This window comes from Fulmarus glacialis, unplaced genomic scaffold, assembly GCF_000690835.1.
Source record: "Fulmarus glacialis isolate BGI_N327 unplaced genomic scaffold, ASM69083v1 scaffold12577, whole genome shotgun sequence".
In the NCBI taxonomy this organism is placed as follows: Eukaryota; Metazoa; Chordata; class Aves; order Procellariiformes; family Procellariidae; genus Fulmarus; species Fulmarus glacialis.
Window position 1 is genome coordinate 15446 of NW_009223944.1, and position 20941 is coordinate 36386.

General features: G+C 41.4%; 1 protein-coding gene across 4 annotated transcripts in view; it reads right to left on the reverse strand.

Annotated features, from left to right (window-relative positions):
• Window positions 1-1864: 1864 nt before the first annotated feature.
• SPATA13 (spermatogenesis associated 13) overlaps window positions 1865-20941 on the reverse strand; it is a 44402-nt gene continuing 25325 nt past the window's right edge. For 2 of the 4 annotated variants that reach the window (XM_009581999.1, XM_009581998.1), the window contains 9 exons: window positions 16445-16581; window positions 15852-16031; window positions 14563-14748; window positions 11698-11877; window positions 10822-11054; window positions 8301-8430; window positions 7371-7743; window positions 3298-3376; window positions 1865-2039 (listed from right to left, as the gene is read on the reverse strand). In XM_009581999.1, coding sequence (XP_009580294.1) covers window positions 1865-2039; window positions 3298-3376; window positions 7371-7743; window positions 8301-8430; window positions 10822-11054; window positions 11698-11877; window positions 14563-14748; window positions 15852-16031; window positions 16445-16581 — 1673 coding nt within the window. Of the gene's footprint in view, window positions 2040-3297; window positions 3377-7370; window positions 7744-8300; window positions 8431-10821; window positions 11055-11697; window positions 11878-14562; window positions 14749-15851; window positions 16032-16444; window positions 16582-18862; window positions 18918-20941 lie in introns of those variants that run through there. The other 2 variants (XM_009582000.1, XM_009582001.1) reach the window with 2 other exon arrangements.

A 20941-nucleotide genomic window follows, 5' to 3' on the forward strand; every position in this document is an offset into this window, starting at 1 on the left:
GAAAGCACAAGCAATGAAGTTCACTATGCAGCGAACAATTCGGCTGAGCATCACCAGACTTTGCATTATTGCTGAGCTATATACACAAGGCATTTGAAATGTACAGTTGTCAAAAGATGTCATTTAAAATCAAAACCACAAACCTAGGCTTTGCAGAAGCTTCCACAAAGTTAACAAATCACAAAATCTAGCGACTAGTGGGCTTCACAACACTGACGATAAATAAAAATATAGAGGTAACAATAGTAGTAGGAACAAATACACGTTTAAAATAAGGCTTTTTTACATTGTTGTTAAGATGCCTGGCCTCTAGCCCCTTGTTTGTTCTTCATATATTACAGATCCATGACAAAACTGATTGTGTCCATTGTTAAAGAATACCCTTAGATCTATCCTTATCATCAGATAATGTCCCTAATCAGCAGCATAGGATAAAGTATTGTGAAGACATTCATAGCAAATCGGTTCTGAAACATGGAGTCTTTCTTTCCTTCCATATTACCAGCAGTCTTGTCATCCTTAATGAGAGCTATCAAGCAGAAATGATCAGTGCTGCAAATATCAAGATTCTGTTTCTTCCTGGTGGCTTTTTAAAAGTTACTCTCCCAAATCAACTTCATGCCATAGGCAAGTCGTAGCAATGCAAATCATCTATTCCATATGCTGGCCAGAGCTGACCTTAATCGAGAGGTTCTTCCACTTCCAATACAGACTGACAACTCTGAGACAAAAATCCATCTCCAGTCCACACAATTTCTCTGTCCCTTCCAGTAAGGATTTCTCTTTATTTCTGAAGAAATAATTGGTCAAAACCCATTGTCAATTGACTGTGTATAAGAAGCATGGATCCAGACTGCTTCAATATATTTACATTACCATTCATCCATTTTCTAAGTCAAGCTGTATGAATACAAAGTGTAAGAACTATGTAACATAGCCAGCAGTCAGCATGTACTGTCTCAACTCTGACTTTGTACATTCACATTATCTCCGTTAGAAAATAAAAAAATACCTTTAACACAGAGAAATAAGCATATTGGAAATATAAAGAAGCATCTCCCAGGCAAAGAAGTGCGCAAAAAGTGATATAAAAGCTCCATCCTGAAGAGCATACATGCATGCAGTATATTGCTGTGGCTGAAAGTAATCACTCTGAGATGCCCTGGGCTCCTCTTGTTTCCACTTGTGTGCAATAAATGCACGTATCTTTATAGTCCATTTCACACTCTGTTCATGTTTCTATATGACAGAATAAAATCTCCCTGTTCCAATCTGGAATATGGTAAGGCCTTGCGGGATGTTCTCCTGCCATTTGGCAATTTAATAGAAAAAGACAGGAAGGATTAAGGTCCACTAAATTCTGCAACAGCTGGTTAATCACATGGGATGTCTACACCTGATTTTAATGGGTGGTCTCTGCTCAGTGCTCCAAAAGGAAGGAGAAACTCTCCTAAGATTCCTTGTTGATATACCCCTAAGGAAAAATTCCTCCCTATCCTAAATTTGGCCATCAACATAAGGTTAAGAAAAATGAAATGTTACAATGACCTGCATGATTCCATCGCTACTTCAGCATAACTAAGAAACAGAGATCAAATACTGCTGCTTCAGAGTAACAGCAAGTTGTCAGAAGGGAGACTGCTCTTCATCAGCAATGCTGACACTTTGCAACATTGACTTCAGAGCAGTCTTGAGGAACTTCATTCTTCTAGACAAAGGCTGTATTTCTGGCTCAAGGGAGCCCAAGGTTTTCCCTCCAAAACTGGAGATTCACTGAGCTCAAATAAGCTTAACCATGCCTCCAAGGCCCTTCTCTGGAGCAAGTCTCCTTCTGTGCTGATGTCCTTCCCAGGTCCTTGGCTTCTCACTTTTTAAAGGGGGTGAGTTTGTTGAAGGTATGCCAGAAGAGGGATGGCTTCCGCTTGGGTTCTGCCAGGGCAAAAACCTGCTGCTGCGGGATGCTGGTAGGCACAGTGATGTGGCGCTGATGAATAGGATGCAGGCTTTGGTGTGGAGGAGGCACAGGACACCCGTTATAGCTTACACCTGCAAAAGGAACAGTTTAAGAAAGCATCTGAGTCAGCTAGCAGAGCAACCAACACTGGGAAAATTTAAGCACAGGACCATGGAACAAATTCAATGGTCAATAAAGCCAGTAGGAATTTTGCCATGATCTTGAATGGAAGCTCTTCTAAAGGTTATCTTTTCTGATGTTAGACTTTTTAATTGCTGCATTAATTTGGCTTAAGAAAAGAATAATACCAGTAAAAATAACATTACAGAATTACCAAAAATAAGCAGCAGTTTCACATAGCCTGGCTATATTGTTTGCACAAGTAAATTCTGGTATTTCAAAGGAATGACTTAACACAGTAGGTACTCATATTTTAGTCAACTCTCAGAATAAGGCTGGGTAAAATATTGCTACCAACAAAAATGTTATTTCTTCAATTTGGAAAATATTTTTCCAGGATAATGTTCTCAGACTTTGACCTTTGTACATTCTGAACGGAATCTCCTGATCACAATTTTCAGCCACTCCCCTGAAAATCCAGACAGGTTTTATAAGTATCTAGTGATTGATAAAGAGAAAATGCTTTAAAAATATGAATCCGAGGGAGCAGAGGACTACCTAACATCAACTCCTTCACTCCTGAATTCAGACTTAATCTGGTCCCACTTGCTCAATTTATTCTCTCAACACACTAGAGATTTACCCAAACTTGACTTTAAGATGAAAAAGGACAAAATCACAACACATTTTCTGAGAGAGAAAAGGAATAAAAAAGCTGTTTACAGAGAAACACGTTTCTAGTCCATCCTTCCTTCTAGTCTAGGACAGAGGAAGCCATTTTGAGTGTGTTATCATAAATACAGCAACACGTGGCTTGCAAAAAGAACTTTAGGATATTTTAAACGAAGCACAGAATTACTAAAGAACAAGCTGTTTGAGTAAAAGCAAAGGAAGGAATCAGTAACCCACATTTCTAATTTAATCTCTGCATGCACTTTCTTACATTCTTAAATAAACCACTTGCCTTACCTCTTGAGAATCTTCTCTTTTAAAGAGAATACTGACTTGCCTGTCTGAAAGAGACTGGGGAGCTGATTTAGTAATCAATTTACAAAGGCATTGAAATTTGGTATTAAAATACAGGTTAATGGAAATTATTTGAACTCCATGTAAACCATGAAAATTTTTTAAAAGATTGAAGAACTCAACCATTGCCAGATTGTTCTATTTCCTAACATAAAGAACACTGCAACACAGTAAGACTGTAAAGCAATTCTGAACACCCACCTTTAATTTTTCCATGCCTTGACTTACGGGCATTCTGCATGGCTTGTTTCTTCTGGTTTTCTGAGATTTCCATTCCTATGTCAAAGTGTAAATTAGGGCACTGGTATAAAAATACTGTATCTAATACTTGATTACATTAAATTAAAACAAATAGGTAAACTATATTTTAAACAATTTTTAGTAAATCTTAATAGTAATATACCTGAAGTTTTTAGAAGTATGTTTTACTTTGTCATATAAATTTAAAGATAGTTTTTCACTGGGATAACAATAAGAACATTCATTTGCCTGTAGATTACTGGGAAAAGCTGCTTTCCAGTTCCTGCAAATGGCAAGCCTTGGGGAACTAACCACAGAAATAGTTCTTTTTATAGGTAAGTCCAGATAACAAGAGATTAAAAAAAAAAAAGGTAAATTAACACTTCTGAGAGCTACAAGCCACCAAGTAATAGATCACAAATGCAGAATCTGTTTCTTTTTTCACTGACTCAGAGCTAACTTGGGGTAACAAATTGAAGTCGCTGATATTGCAGTAGTACAAAACTGGGTATCTTTCCCTCCACTCGGAGGAGACAGTATCACATAATCTGCCAGACACCAAAGCAGGCTGTGATGTGGTTGTGGCTGCATCAGACTGGGGCTGGATCCCTCACTCCGGTTTCTCACGTACTTGTTTGCATACTTGTATGACTTACATGATGCTATAATATGTGGTCAACCCTATGCTATTTACTATCTTGTGATAGGTGTATGACTGATCTGTGCTGAGTACAGAGATCCCAGACATCTGCTATGAAAGGTGACACCAGTGACTGGTGTCATCTGGAGCCTATGTACAGGCACTCCAGTCTCCTCTCCCTGTGTACAAGACAGTTGAGATACATGGATGTGTTATGTTTGCACAAGGAGACAACAGGGCGCGCATGCTGTCACTCATTTCGCTCTTAGGCACATAAAAAGCACAGAAGTTGCAATTCAAAGTCAGAATGAAGTGTCTGCTTTGGTTCCATTTTGCATCTTCCTGCACTTCTCTGTACTTTCAAACTTTCTTTTACTTTTTTAGCCTGAACTTATAAAGAAGTTATTACACATCAGCCTATTAACTTACAATACAACAGCAGTTAGCCATAATTTTGGGGTAGCAGAAGTTTATTTTATTCTGCAGAGTTTTTTTCCTTTATAGAAAAAAGGAAACACGTTAAAAAAAATGAAAGCAATTTAATCAGCAGAGATCAGACCACTTTCTTAGGGTTACTATTAGTGGTTTGGAGAAGGATTTTCTGGCTATGGCCTTTTCTTCCCATATATTCATAAAAGCTAAGAAAAGCTATATGGTTTGGGAGACAGTGACTCGCACCAAAGTGTCTTTGAAAATAGAAGTAAAATGCCATTTGCAGTTCTGAATTGGAAGAGTATGTATTTGTTCTCTGAGTGGTTAGATTAGAGGCTTTGTGTGAAGTCCAGCAAGATAGCTTACAAAATCAACAAGATAAATTTAAACCTGAGGTTGAGGATACCGGCGCCTTTCCACTGGTTTTGGCTAAAGGAAATGTTCAATTATGCCAAAAAAATGAAACTGTAGAAAAGAAGCAGTCTTCTGGGTAATGGAGAAAACATCCAAGCCGCTGTGACTCGCAAAACCAGATGGACATTAGCTATTACAATCAACTATCTTTCCTCTGGTTCATGATACCTGTGCCAAAACAGGTACATCAGAATAATGAGTTGCGACATTTGAAAAGCAAGTTTCCAGAAAGCTGGATTTTACATGGACAGAAAAGACTGCATGCACCTATGTGCCATTATCAAAAATACAGTTTCTCGTTATACTGAATTTCCTTCACTATATTGCACAGTGCCTGAAGAGTAGCAAGCACGATGGACCTTCCCTTGCAATCCTTGCGCTCAGCACCATGGGAATTTGTGACCCAGCCCTAAATAAGGGTTAGCACTATTACAACAAATCTCAAAGTTATCACTGCCACTGCTGCCACGGTTGAATGGTTACCCTTTTGAATATCATATGTTGATTTTCATGAGGTCCCAGTAGAATAAATAATGACATTTAGGGCTGTAGCTGCTACACCTTTGCAGTTTCCTCATGCTTGGGGATTTCTGCAGCAGTGTGAGGACTTCTGCAGCAGTGTCACTTAGAGGGAATGGTAACACCCCACTGCCTGCACAAGACAGACATGCTGCTGCCCAGGGCAAGCACTAGTGTGAGCCTCAGAAGCATCCTGACATACAGTGTTTAGCCCACTCAACATACTCTCCCAGTATGTTTGCTCCATAAAGCAACCACTGCAGGAGGAAGAGTAGATACAGATTTGAAGAGCTCAGGAATGCTCCTCAGAAAGGATGGGAATGGAAAATGTTCACATTTTATCTTCTTTTGCTCAGTCCTGCTCACAGAAGTGCAGGAGCTGTGATTTATTCCATATCGTCCTTCCATATGACTGTACTACTGTTCTTGTATGCTGGAGTGGAGGCTTTCTGTAACTGTTTTAAGAGGGATTGTTTGGAAACTCATCATCAGGTCCTCTGCATTGCTTTATTACCTTCTGATCACCTTCACCCTTTTGCAATATTCACTTTATCTTAGAGTTCTGTTTAGGTGAATTCGGAAAGGCAGCCACCACCCATCCCCGTGAGCACAAGATGACTGAATAAGCTCTACACAGAGCAACTCGTGAAAGATATCAGTGTTGTGCCCAACAGAATCATAATGTCACACCGTGATGTTCAGCACAGGAGTAGAGTTGGTTTTGAACAGTTTGGAAAGTTTGAGGAAAGTTTAGCTGTGGCTGCTTCCTTGTTTACTCTAGACCTGAGACAATTGGGGTTAATTGCAACAGTTGGTGCAATGGGGAAGAGTTAAAACTGGGTTTAGAGTATGAATTGGTAAACTTGAATGTATTTTCTTCAGCTTATGGACTATCTACAATATATATGGAGGAGGCCTTATTTTTGTCATATTTACAACAGTATCAAAGAAGAGAAAGCCACTGAGATCAAAAGGTTTACATTTGTAATCTAAGGGTTATTCCTGTCTTCCTATTCTTCTGACCAGGTGTTTTAAGTGAACATGGAATATGAAATTTGGCATCTTGTTTAAGTTTTAATAATTTCTGAGTTGTATCATCCACTTCACTGCACTTCCAATTTTAACCTGCTGTCATCCAAAGCCTAAGCCTGAAGAGTGTTATAAAAAGGAGAAGTTCTCATGCAGTCAACACATCACAGATGCACTAATATTTTCATTACTTCTTTAGGAATATTAAAAAGAGTTTTATTTTTCGTATTAGTATAGCTGTCTTCTTTGTGTATGTTTTGCCAGTGAAATTTTGCTGGAGCTTTTGTCACTGATCTTAAAGGAAGCATGAGACTATGCAAAAAAAAAAAAAAAAAATTAAATTACAATCCTAAACGTACGTTCACACAGAAGACACTGTCCTTAGAGTGTCCCACAGGCTGTGGATTTAAAGCTGATCCTGGATTTGCCACCTTTTTTCCCTGCTCACTCAAGGTTAGGCTTCATTTCTCTGTAAACTGCCCAGTGGTGCGCTTGTTGGGTCTCTACCTAACGATACCATGCTACTGAACAGGTCTCCTGGACACAGGAGGTGCCATTATATGACATGGACAGTATAAATCTACAATTATTGCTGCTTGGCTTTATAATAAAGTGTCCTTTATGAACAAATGTTTTGGGCCAATGATTCATACAAAAGTGCTAGGATTTTGGATAGATTTTTATTATTGATTGGTCTTTGTGAATTGCATCTTGTCATATCTCATATCTCATTCTGCTCCATAATGCACCAGAATCACGTGGGTTACGCTGTGACACGGATGTCATAGCAAACTGCCCTGGACCTTTGGCCCACAATGACAGGGCAAACACACCTGAATAGACTTCGCTTACTCAGCTAAAGGTCATGTCAGGTAAGAAAGACACACCAGTCCCAGAAGGCAGAGTGCACATCTGCACAAAGTATAAAGAAGTGTAAAAGCAAGAACATTCCCCTTTGTTTTTACTACCTTTTAGAGAGGAAATCCTTCCACTCACCCATTGCCTTGTCTTCCTGAACTCTTCTCCTTTCACTTTCACACGCCTCCATCCATCTCTTTTTATCCTCCTGTTTTTTTGCACAGAACAAATGAATCTCTTCTGTTGCTCTGTTTATTATCTTAAAAGCATTCTTGACATTGATGTTAAAGTCTTTATCTCTGCCATCTTCAGTGTCCACAATTTCCATCTCATCCATGTCAATACGATCCTTATAATACAAGATGTCCCTTCTCAGTAAGTCCTTCTTACAGAACACAAGCTGATGGTCAAAAAGGAAGAAAGTCCTCTGCTGGCTTTTGCCTTGCTTTGATATTTTGGTCAGTTCTCCTGAGTGGATCAGTTCCGAGCTTCTGGCTAATACATCTGGCCCCTAAGAAGAGAGATATATATATATGTAGTAAGTAAATAATGTTTTAAGATCTTCCTGTGTGCCTAATCAGTCTCATTTTATAATCAAGTCTTGAGTTCATTCGTTTTTCTTGTATTTTTATTATTAGATTTGAAAATGTCATAGAATGTAGATAATCTCATACAGGCAAACTCAATGAATGTGGTTCTGCTCTACTTTCTTTCTGCATAAATCAGGAGGAAACTCATTAAAGTAAGTGAAGCAGGTTCAAGTTCTGACAGAACTACCAAAAATCCAAAGGAGATTCTATAGGTGCAGAATTTTTTAAAAATCCATTTTGTCATCTCAATCCAATGCCATCTCAAAGCGTCCGTGTTAATACATGCTGCTCTTCCTGATTTATAAACAAGGTAATCAGTAATAGATTCACTGCAAATGAAGCAACTGGACTTTTAACTGAGCAATGACCAGCTGAAAAGTAGACACCATAAACTACCCACTATGCAGAAAGACATATCCTGTAGAGGACATGAAGTACACAGTACCTTTGCTCAGGAAAGGGACAGGCTGACACTTACCTCCCAGTCTACAATAGAGACTTGCCAACGTGCAATCTTGTCTATGCTTTCCAGTCTTCGTTTTCGCTCATTGATCAGGCACGCTACATTCTTCATAGCCTCATATGCAGCTTTTATGTTGTTATAATCACTGTGAAATGTAGGCACGTTTCAAAGATCACTTATGCAATGGCGATATGATGCAATCACAAACTATGACACAGTGCTTGAAGTATTAGCCGACATTACTCGTTTATCGCTGTACTCAGGGTACTGAAATAAGAGAAACCTGATTCTCAGCTATCCTGAACCTCACATAGTAGTCTGTACAATTCAGTGCCGCTGTACTGCTAGGCTCTGTCCAGGAGCAAATTATTAAACTGGTGGAAGGAGGCAGAGGAGGTAGATTAATGAATTGAAATACTATCTCTACTGAAAAAAATGGTAGAACTCCCATTGACCTCAGTGATACCTACATGTCACCAAAGGAATTTGTTTTAAGCAAGATTTTAGTGGGATTTTGTTGGGAAGGGCAGAACTTTAATCGTGTTTAAAAACTTATTTTCTCCTTCTTGTTCCCAATGGCTGGGTCAACGAACACAAATGGAGAACGCTATTGGGCAGAAAAAATACCGAAAGCAACCTCAAACAGGGCAAGCGAGCGACCCAAGAACATGGGCACCAAAGAGAGGAATTAAAGTAGACAATGCTGACAAAGTGGCCTGTTTTCATGCAACAAGTGTGTGATGGCCAAGACAGTCACCTTCCCCTGCCTGCTCCAGGTCAAATGTAAGCCTCCTGTCCTTCTTTCATTGCTCTGCTCCCCTCTTTCTTTCCCTGAGCTCCCTACATGCTTATGAATCTCCCCAACCTGCAGGCAGGTTTTTGTTCCCCTTTGAATAACATCCATCACTCCTTCACCTTCCTCAAATGGAGTCTCTGAGAAGAGAGAAGGAAAGAGATGTATTTCTTGCCTTAAAGTCCCAGCAGAGCAGCTGCCTTCCCTCCTTTATCAGAACACCTCGTGCAGAAAAGGCAGCCAGAGGTAGAAAACAGCACGAGCCAGAAATAAATCCTGCAAAGGGGTCAGCCTTGCTGTCCTTTCTATCTGCTTCTGTCTCAGTTCCTATTTTCATCGGCTGCTGCTGATGGATGCTCTTCCCTTCTAAATCTGCATGTTACTCTTTTCTCTGTATTTATATCTATGAAAACTCTTTTCTGCCATACTATATACAAAAAGTGAGATTAACAATACAGGATCCTACTAACTTCGGGGAGATATCCACGCTGCTACTCTTGCCCTTCCTTATCTCAGTTCCTCCTTCTCTGTTGGTGTGTATGTTATCCCACACTTGCTGCATAACCTGTGGCCTTCATGGCAGGCTGTGCACATCAGATCTTCAAACTTTTTATGAGAAAAAACCAAAAAGCTACCAAAAAAAACAGTTGGCTGGAGCTTTACCAGGGTTTCATGTGGGTGCAGGCCTGCCTGTTTGTGAGCATCTCTGTACACTGGGCAGCTTCTGCGCTTGTAGGCATCTCTGGATGCTGTGCCACAGAAGAGGAAACAGATACTATGGGTGGAAGGTGGCAAGACCTTGCTGTCACTTCATCTGCAGGTTTAATAGCTCACAGAATAATCTTTCTAAAATTAGTAGCAGTGAAAAAGATACCTACGTTAGTAATTGTTATTGCAGGACTTCCCAGGTAGCCACAGAACTGAATGGAGGCATTTCACACCTGAATGTCAGTACTTCACATCGCCTATATTTTGCCCCTGGCAAAAATCCTGTGGTCTCCAAGGAGAGTTTTCTCAAGGTTAAAGAAGTGCAGACTTTGGCCAAGGAAGCATTGCCTCAGGCTGCACTTGGACTTTGAGCACAGGAGTCACAATGGAACATTTTTCTTGCAGTAAAAAGGTAAAAAGGCAGATATTTAAAGATAAAATCTTAATTTAGTCAAAGATTTAATCAGCTCAGGGGTATACTAGAAAGGCTAATAACCTGCAACTTCAATTCTTATTTATCCCAGCTGAAAATCTAATATCTGGACTTTACTGCAAACAAAGGCAATGTTTATTACTAATAAGTTTCTAAAAAACATTACCTCCAAACTTGCTCAGCTTGTGTTTTTTTCTAAGACCCTCTTTACCTTGTGTCCACATTTATGCAGCTTCCCCCTTTCTTCTGTGAATTTCCTTCTCCTTCATTTCTTTGACACATTGGGTTTTTTTCACTCTGATTTACACATCCCTCCCTGCATTGTTTCAGCACCTTCTTCCTTTCCTTCTCCCTCTTTCACTTATTCCTCATTCTGTCTTGCATCCTGTCAGTCCCCTGTGCTGCATTTTCAGATACTGTTTTTGTTAGTATTTGTGATGGTTCCAAGATGCCCATCTAGTAAGGAGCTCCTGTCTTCCTGTCTGTAGTGATCAATGGGAGTTTTGTTCCTGATCTCTAAAGTCTCAGTGTTTTGTCACCCAGAAAGCTTGAGTAATTAGGTGTTATTACTATTATAAGATTTGTTTTTTTCATTCTCTCACCTGTGCTCCTGAGTGGTGTATTTAAGCAATTCTGCAAGCTGCAGAGGGTATTTGCAGATTTTCTGAACGGGCGTGAGAAGAAAACCATCAATGGCAATGTCAATCATCTGCTGAAGCAAGCGACAGGCCTCAAAGAAGTGACGGTATTTGCCTTGTTTCATTAGTTTGGCAAGTTCAATGCAGGCACTGGGATGATTGTTACAATACTCCGAATAAATAGCAAAGCCTTCTTGCTATTAAAAAAAAAAAAAAAGATCAAAGCTTTAACTAAAATATTTGTTTATAAAGGAGGAAAGAAATTTTTGTAACATCTATTATATCTAATTAGATTAACTAATCCATTTCCTATATTATTTCCAGGCTGATCAGCCTTGAAACTATGCAGAAATCTACTTTGTAACTGTCAAAACTTCTTTGTAAGAACACAAAAATAGAAGCCTCCATTGAGTCAGGATAATCAAACCCACTTTAAGAAGTACTTTTCTTTGGGGAAGACAGCTATAGGCTTAGCAAGTGTCTATCATGACACACCACAGCCTCTCTCCCCACCACCTTCTTTATTTTCTTCAGGAAGTTTTTGCATGCCCGGTATGAGATCACTGCAAATAGTCCAGCTCATCTGTGATCATTACAGTTTTGAAAATGAAACTTAAACTTGTGTTTAACAATGTTACACGCTTGCTAAAGATGAGGAGAAATCTAAAACATTTAAATAATTCTTTAATTGTAAATTATTTTATATTCTAAAATGCTATCTATACATAGTTTAGTATTTGATAAGCACTTGTTACTAAAATCCCCTCCTAACATGGTAACTTAGCATTTTCTTATCATATTTTGTTAATTTCATAAATAAAATCGACTTTTGCAACGTACATGTTGAAGAAAACATGACCCTATTTCACTTAGATGAGGTTCCTCTTTATTGTACTGTTTCTCAAGATCCTTCAGAAACTTCCTTTGGAACTTGTAAATATCTTCAATATTTCCAAAAATCGTGCTTAACTGAGCTGTGGTGAACATTCCTGTATGTTTGCGACACTGCCGAATATAACCCTGGAAATGAAATTAAAAAACTCTTTAGGTTGAAGATGTGAAAACAGGTTCTAACCTGAACAAGCCCATTTGAGCTGGCAAAACCCAGCATCTGAATCTGATTTGCATCTGAAATGTTTACACATTGATTCTTGCAGTCCAACTTCTGTCTCACAGTACCGTAAATGAATCAGGGAACCAGAAACCTGCAGAGTGTGTAAAGCCCATTTGCATCTTCTTGTTACGAGGAGGTAACAAGGAGATGCTGGAGGCGAGCCCGGTGTAAGGCCCCATGCATGCATGCTACTACTTTAGCTGCCGCGCTTTTTCACAGCAATTTCTCTGTGCCATAACGGTTCCTTTCTATGCAGATAAGAACAAACCCTAAAACAATTAATATAAAGACAATTTCTACCAGGGCTAAAGTACTGGTTCCTTAATCAGTAGGTAAGTAGGGCACAGCCTAAGCCAGAGAAGCAAAATGAAGAACATACTATAACGCATTCAGAATGCTGCTGTTTGGTAAAATCCACATGGTATTGGCAGGAGGTAATAGTATTGGCAAGACTGCACATAAAAATACAATCACTTTTCCAGTTTTTTTCTCCTTACTTGTAAGAACATCACAGGGGTCCAGTTCACTTTATTTGTATCCAGTGTTAAGTACATACACAACTGAGTCCTCCAGTTTTAAAACGTCCTCGGAGCAAATTCTGCTCTGCCATCAGTAACCGACATTAGATCACATCGGCATTTGCATAGCTAAGAAGCAAAGGTACGACTGGGGGCCTCTTAGGGCTGAAACACGCAGCAGCAGCTGCCGCGCACAGCCGGCACATCCTCAGGTACCTGTTCCACAAAGCTGAGCATGGCGAGGAGGATACAGTGCACGGGCTGAGTATCCAGGAACAGCTGCTGTGCTCATACTCCCGTATCAGTTATGGCGCCGGGGTACAGATGAGTGCGAAGGTTAACTGTTATGATAGGGGTTACCTGCCAGGCTCCTCAGTTTGGCTGCTTTCAGTCAGGTTTCCCCCGAATCGCTTTGGGAGCAGACAGCTGTAAAAAGCCTTGCAATTGCTCCAGTGAGGTTTACCAGGAAGCAACCCTGAATACTGCTGGCACGGTTATGAATATTCCTGTCTCCTCCACAGCCATCTGCTCTGAGAGCTGTGCAGTGGCTACGCTGCAAGCCAGCTACCACATTTACAACTGTTAGGAGGATAACTCCAACAAGGAAAACTAATTCCTGTGCAGGTCTTGTAATGTGGACTGCAGACACTTCTTGAATGTAAAATGTTTTTCTGGGTATACTCCAGCTTCATGATCCTGACTGCACCAGCCCTAGTGATTCATTCTAGTGCAGAGCTTGCTAATTTGGATTACTATCTGCAGTAGCTTTTCTGGCTTAGCCTTACTTGAGTATATTTTCAGCCTTATGTCCTGCTTATGCCACCCTACAGATTCACTCTGAGGAAAGCAGCCCATCTCTACCCTACATGTTGAACATGGAGCATCACTTCTCTACTTGGAAAATGTGTGTTTGCTCTCTTGTACTAAACTCAGAGGCATGTCAGATTTAAAAAAAAGAGGTATAAAACATATGTATTAGAGAAAATTAATTATTAATATCAGTCTAAGAATTAATAGGTCAGTAAAATATGAAAGTCATGTCCTAGAACTCAGCTAACCATGGCAGCGACACAGTTGCGTGTACAAATTCCTCCCTGATCTTTTAGGCACACAGTCAAGCCTACTATCTCAATGACAAAACTTATATTTAATGTTTTAAAATTAGCCAATTAGCAACCAATTTTTGTCTTTTTGTTTTCCCTTTCTCTTTCTTCAAAATGCGTAAAAAAGGCCTGATCTAAAAAAAAAAAAACAAACAAAAAAAACACACTGCTGTTTTGTCTACTTTGTTGTCCATGAAAGAATCTAATGATGAGTGGTGGACTAAAGGATGACAACATGACAAATACAGAGGGAGACCTAGCAAACTAAGGGTACAAAGAATATTTTGGTAGGTTGCTTAGCACCCTTCCAAATGCTAACCACAAATACAAGTCAAATACAGGTCAAATGCGTCACAGTCCACGTCAGAAGAGGCAAACTTCAGTGAAAAGTATTAAGAAGCTTCTTGTCCAAGTGTGTGCCTCCAAGAAAATTTGAACAAAAAGCAGAAAACCCCCCACATTTTATGGTTCAAACAAACAAGGTAGTTCTAAAACACCTCTAAAGACTTCTTCATAGCTTCTAAGCATCCAGCAAAAATCTCTTTGTTGGAGAAAAGAAAAAAAATCTCACCCAGCAAACATTCTCTTCGCAAGTTACTTTCAAAAAGTTTTGTCCCTGAGCTGTAATTGATTTTATTAAAGTTACTGAAAGTTTTCTATCTAAACCAAGTGGTAAAAAGTTCTAAATAAACTGGATTTCCTTCTCTCATTATTATGGAAATAGTGGTCAGATAAGCAAAGCACTTTTTCCATGTCAAAAGTGGAATGTTTTTTTTTTAAAAATAGGAAGCGGTGCCTTGTGGCAGTTGGCAGAGAGGAAAGCTGTAAGAGGACAAAAGAAGGGTCTGACTGACAGCCTCAGAAGTGCAATTGGGCATATTTTGATATGAGAAACCACTCGGTTCTCAGCTTATATGGGATGTTTTGTTCATATTAGGTCAGCAGAATGCCCTCAGGTTAAAGCATGTACCTCACAGATGTCCTTGAGATGCTTGATATAGACTCGTTCTGTGTTCATAATTTCCTGTATAACGTTGGTTCTCATCTGATCCTTGTTTTCAGCTATTTTTTGACGATGCTTGCTAATATCTGCATCTTGTTCTTCATCCTGGATACTACAACAATTTTCTGGCACTTCTTCCTGATTAACTCTCAGCTGCAGCCAGAACAAACAAAGCAAACCAGAGTAAAGCAGCAAACTTTTACAAAATGTGATAAAACTGTTACAAACTTCTTACAATTAAGAGAGGACTTGCTACAGAAATGTTCCCATTCTTACCTTATAGAGAGGGTTCCACAACAGGAACAAACAGGATTTATCTCATTGTAACCCACTGCATATTCAAATAAAGTGTTGAGATTTCTGCCTGGTGAAATACATGGCTTTCTACTCAGTATCTGAGAGATACCATGTTGTGTTGCCTGGGTATTTTTCAGACTTAAGCTTATTTCTGACCTGTACTAATAGTTTATGTGTTGTTCTGGCGAAGCCAGCATACGGGTAAAAATCACAAAAGTAGACAACTCAAACACTTTTAAATAGTTTCCCTCTGCCCCAGTTCCCCATCTGTACGATATGGATAACAGCACATCCTTTTTTGACTTTTGTCTGATTGCCCATGTTGGCTGGAGACCTAGGAAGGGCAAAGGCAGGAACCATCTTTTGCACTTTTTGTAGTACTTCATACAGCGTGGTCCAAGCCAGGGCTCTCAAAAAGTACTTTTTACTTACAGGCTCTCAAAAAGTAATTTAAATTAATTTCTAAAACATAGTTCAATTTTATACTATTTGAGAGTTATACTGTCATTAATCTGGCTGAGTTCTGCCTGGGGAGTTCAGACTGTGAACCAGATTCCTACACAATGTTGTGATAATAGATTAAGCCCTATTTTACCGATAAATCCCTGCAGCATAGCTTTCCCCAGGCCCTCATGAAAACTGCTGCATCCTCTCCATATACCCTGATTGCTCCTGGCTGAGCTTTCTGCTGCCTTCATTTCTGCTTGAGAAATTCCTTTGGTTACAAAAGGGCCACATAAAGGAAGAAGCCAGAGTAAAAGGTGTCAGAGGAGCTATGGGATCTTGGGGTGTGATTCTCTATTGCTTTTTTCCTTGCGAAGTCGTTAGGAGTTACACCACTGATGTTCAGACACAAAGAGGATCAGGCCCTTCACTTAAATGTAATGCCATGACCATTGCTGTTGCAGTCTGCTAGGACTCTCTCGTGACAATGGTGCAAAAGCAAGACAGTTACTCACCCTGACAAAGCTAGCTGGAAACCAGGCTTCCTTGTCCTCGTTTCTTCCCCACCACCAGTCTTTGTTGGAAGCTTCTAGAACTCTAATGACATCTCCAGCTTTGAAGCCCAGCTCTTGATCATCCATAGTCACATGGTCCCAGAGAGCTTCTGCATAGACAATGCTGCCATCGCTTATCAGCTGAGATGGGAAGAAAATAAGGTTGTGAAAGACAAAAGATAAACAATGAACTGTTTATAAATTACTAACAGATCAAAATACCTCACTAGAGCGCCCATGATTACTCCTATTACAGGATAAAACTAAAATTCTGGATTTTTAGAAATCTATGTGTATATTTATTAGTGAGAGCAATTACAGTCCTACTCCAGAGCAGTTATGTAGGCTAACGAGTTGCACTCCCAGTGAAGTACTAGTCACTGTGCTCTTCCCTTGGCATCTGCTCGTGGGCCCTGCCAGAGACAGGACACCATGGCTGCTGGATTCTTTGCTATGCTGGCTGCTGCCATGGCACTTTTCATTAACGTGAAACCCCAGACCTGTGGAAAACGCACCCCCCAGTCGTTACAGCAATGCAAAGCCCAGGACGTTACCTCATTAATTGCTAGCTGTTCCCCTCCGGGCTGCAGGTACCTGGGAGTGGCTTGGCAGAGCTCCTCGTAACTGTAATCTTCCTCACTGCCATTGTCGTCCACTAAGGCCGAAGATTCAGTCCCACCATCTGCAGCAACTAAAACAAAGGTGCAACAGCTGTTTGCTTCATCATTTTTACGGTTCCCCCCAAAAAACAATGCAAGAGGAATCGCTGAGAAGTTGCCTTTGTTGTCACGAGTATAACAATAACAGAAGTGGAGGGCAGCAGAGCTCTCAGGAAAACTGCTTTTCCGCCATTAAATACTTTTTACTCTTCCTTGGAATTTTCTCATTTAGCAGCTGATGAAATCGAAAATTCTCCTTTTTGTGTGCAAAAAATAGAACTACAACTATTATTTATTTGGTTTTTACCCAGAGGAAATCTCAAATGACCTGAATCAGAAGGGAGGTCTCAATGCCGTTTCCCACATGGCAGATGAGAGAGCTCCAATGGGCCCCCGGCAGCCAGAGGGGGCCGCTGCCAGTCCCAGGCTGGGTGCCGTCACATCGTCACATCCCCTGCAGGCATGTAATGACCCAACAGCTCCGTGCCCACCCACCCGTGAGAGGGGTGGGCAGCCCACGCCGCAGCCCCGGCCCCTCTCCGTGCCGGGGGAGGCTCCGGCAGCACTGGGATACCTACGGGAAGGCCCGAGGGGACAGGGAGTCTGGACGGAGCACCGAGTAACTGCCTGAGAAAAAACTTGTTCTAATTGCCCCAAATCACAAAAAATTCTTGGTTTGACAACTGTACGTTTTCTGACCAAAGAGGCAGTTTTGTAAAGAAATAGAGGCCACAACTAAGATGGGCTTCATCTTATTACACAGCCACATAAACCAAGAGAAACATCATGTAAGTGACTGTCACTACGCACACGTAAATCTGCAGTTACTGTATAAAACTGTAAAACCCATTTGGGGTACATCACTGGGTGGTAGATCCTTTTGGCGATCACCTCCGTACTGGCAGATGAAGAGCTCTGGGGACTGATCTCAGGACCAAGTAATACTGACTGACTCACGTCCACACTGCTCAGGGCCAGATCCTTTCAGAGGAGGTTTGCCTCTGAAAGCCAGCTGTAACGTTCAAACCCATCAGGGGATGAGCTAGTAATCAAGAAGCATTCATGACCTGTGGCCCAGTGCTTGAGTGCACTCTCTGGTCCTTGCTAATTTATCCCTAAAGATTTATTCCTATGGCAAGCCCAAGCTGTGAATAACTAGAGAGTCTGAAGATCATACAATGCTCAAAAATCCAGTAAAAAATAAAAAGTAAAAAAGTAAAAAAAATAAAAATTCAGAATGGGCTGGTAGCACTGAACTCCTTTTCTCATGGTTACTGTGTCCCAGATAAGTTGCCATGCAGCCTTCAGAGCATCTCTCTCACACCGGCGTGGCTGGCAAGGGACCTTTAAGTGGAGTTACTGAACCTGCCACTTCCACCTGGCAGCAAGGCCGAGCAGCCAGGCCCTGACCCTGCCTCTTCTCCACCCTGCTTCAGGCCTGGGTACCGCCTGCCTGCTGAGCTCTGGGCTCCGGATGGGTGAGAGTCGCAAAGAGATTACTGCACAGATTCACTACACAACTTGGAAGATTTTTCCTTCCTTTAAAAGTGGAAAAATATGGCATAGTCCTGATGTAACAGAACATGGCTATTCAACCGTTCTCTTCTACTCCCCAGCATTTTAAATACACACTCATATTAATGGTATAATCTGCCTAACCAGGGAGGATGCAGAATCCCTATTTAAAAAAACAAGATTTTTTTTCCCCACAGACTCATAAATCTGAGCACTGATAAACTTTTAAAATACATCTTGTGAAACTTCTGCAACTGCTTTATTAAAAAAATCTGCAAATAAATAATTCATTAAATCAAAAAAATTAATCCCAGTAATCCTTTATACATCTCCACTGTACTATCAGTACTGCCTGTTGGTTTGTTCCAGTAACAACGGCACATCAAAATAACCTAATTCATTTGGCTCCAAATGAAAATGACTGCAATTTTGGGACTAATAACTGTTCATTATTCTGTACCAAATCAACAAGCTTACATTGTCTTCGTAGTTAGACTCAAACGAAAATCAGTCGCTTGCATTCTACATCTATTCCTCTATTGTTTACAGACAGAAATATCAGAGGTAGGGGTGGGCTTTCCCGATCACACCAACGGGATGCAAAAACTTAAAAGACAGCCCGGGACTGATTCTGATCTCCTAGCAGCTTTGTCACCAGCGCAAGGCTGCAGGCTCCCGTGAATGACACGGTATAAGCGCGATCAGAATCAGGCCCCCCGACTGCCACAGTTTATCAGTTCAATCTAAAAACACTGCAAAAAATAGCAAGAGAGAGTAGCATGTTCTACTCACACGTACCCATTTGAAGGCTCTCCAGACTCCAAAATCGTGCCATTCCCCCCCTGGCTACCATGCTGCCGACAGACTCGACCCCAGGGCAAGGGTCTGGCCTCTGACAGGTGATGCTCGGTCCTAAAGGGCTGGCGGAGGATCACAAAAGGCTCTGAGCTACCGACAGCGCGGAGAAACAGCCTTCAGCTGCCGTCAGCTCCCAGCTGTGCCTCCGAGGCCGAGCCCGGCTGGGAACTGCCAGCGGCGCGCTCAGCCTGGCCGCTGCGAGCTCACAGCTTGCTGACATCATGGGGTGCCCTTAGGGAGGAAGTTCCAGAAAAGAAACAAAAACCTGGCTGCCTGGCCCCGGCCGCGCCGTGCCTGCAGCTGCCCGCGCCACCCGGATCGCTCTCAAAGTGCCTGAACGACTCGAACGCAGCAAGCCAAGGAGTACATTTGTTTTTCATTACAGCAGCTTAATGCGATTTCAATCTATATTCAAATGACTGCAATTCAAAGGCAAAAACTATTTGGATGGGAGCTGGGAGTTCCTTGTATTACAACACTGTTCGGAGTATTGGTCTATCTTTGTTATATTACACCGGTTAAAATGCCAGTAGAAGTAAACAATGAAGGTATTTTTTGCAGAGCTATTAAAACTTCTCTTGCCTCAAAGACAAATGCTGTATCATTATTTAGGGCACAAGCAGCTGAAGTGTTAAGGCTGCAGCAGACTGCTCCCAGGAAAAGAGGGGAGGATGGAGACATTTTCTCACTCAAACTACAAACTTAATTCAGCTGCTCCAGAAAATAGGGAATGAAGCAGGAAAGCACCCAAACAGCCCAGCTTTCACTGGGACTGACCCAGCCAGAGCACAACCTCCTTCATTCACCATGGGCCAGCATTTACCACCCTTACATCTGCGTCGTTCTGCAGTCAAGCTGGATCAGTTCAGGCACTGGCAGCAAAGGCAGTAGATGCTCCCATCAGTACAGTGCAAAGCCTGCTGCAACCTGTGCTTGTACACAGCACCACATTTACAGTTTGGAAAGCTCCATAATCTTTATGGCTCATTCTTTACCTGCAAACTGCGTTGCTCAGCTGAGCCTGTCCTTTAACTGGGGAGTGCGTCCACCAGGGACGTGTTCACAAAACCCTGGAGGCATTTCTGCACACAGCGACGTCTCAACACCCACTGAAATCACATGGCTTCCCCTAGCGCTGCCTCAGACAGAGAAGGAAAGGCCAAACATCGCCCTGCAATATTAATGCCATCTTCCTACAAAAATCCAGACTGTGCTGCACTGCACAGGAGACTGACAGGAATTCTCTTCTGAATCCCCAAACTTCCCTATTATTTCTTGCTGCAAGGACACTTGTTGGATAGCATAGTAAAAACAAGCTGCTACATATTATAAGATGTTTATACACAGCCCCACACATTTTTCTCAGCACAAATCATTAATAAAAAAAACCAACCCAGCAAACAGAAGTGACACTGAAGTGCTGATGATCCTGGGACCTGCAAGTGAAGGCTTCACGCTTTTAATCAGGCAGAGCACAAGCTCTCTGCCATGTCAAACCCCTACCCACAGGGAAAAACCAGCTGAACTGCCAAAGAAAAACAAGATCAAACCCCACACAGCTCTTCTAGAAGGTACATTAAAAACGATCTCTGAAAAACAGTCATTTTGATTTGATTTTTGCAGAACGGAATGGACTGTGTACTTTTGCCCGATGACTAACCCAGTGCCTCCGAGGGGTGCTGCCGGTGGGGGGGGTCTGTTCTCCCTCCTCTGCACGGACACATCTAGCAACTATGCAGCCACAAACGGAACCACCACAAAAGTACTCATTTGGGGTGAGCTGGTGGTGGGTTCATTTCCTCGCAGGATCAGCCAGGGACAGGAGGAGGCACAGGCTGTCCTTTGTAGAGGCAGTCCACAGTGACCCTGTCCAAATGCATGCCGAGCTGGCTTACCTACTGCGCAGGGCTCTCTGAAAAGCCTGTGGGTAGCACACACTAAAATACTAAAACTAAAAGCTAGTTTACCTACCTCAAGAAAATCCAGTTCTAGATACCATAGAATCATAGAATCATAGAA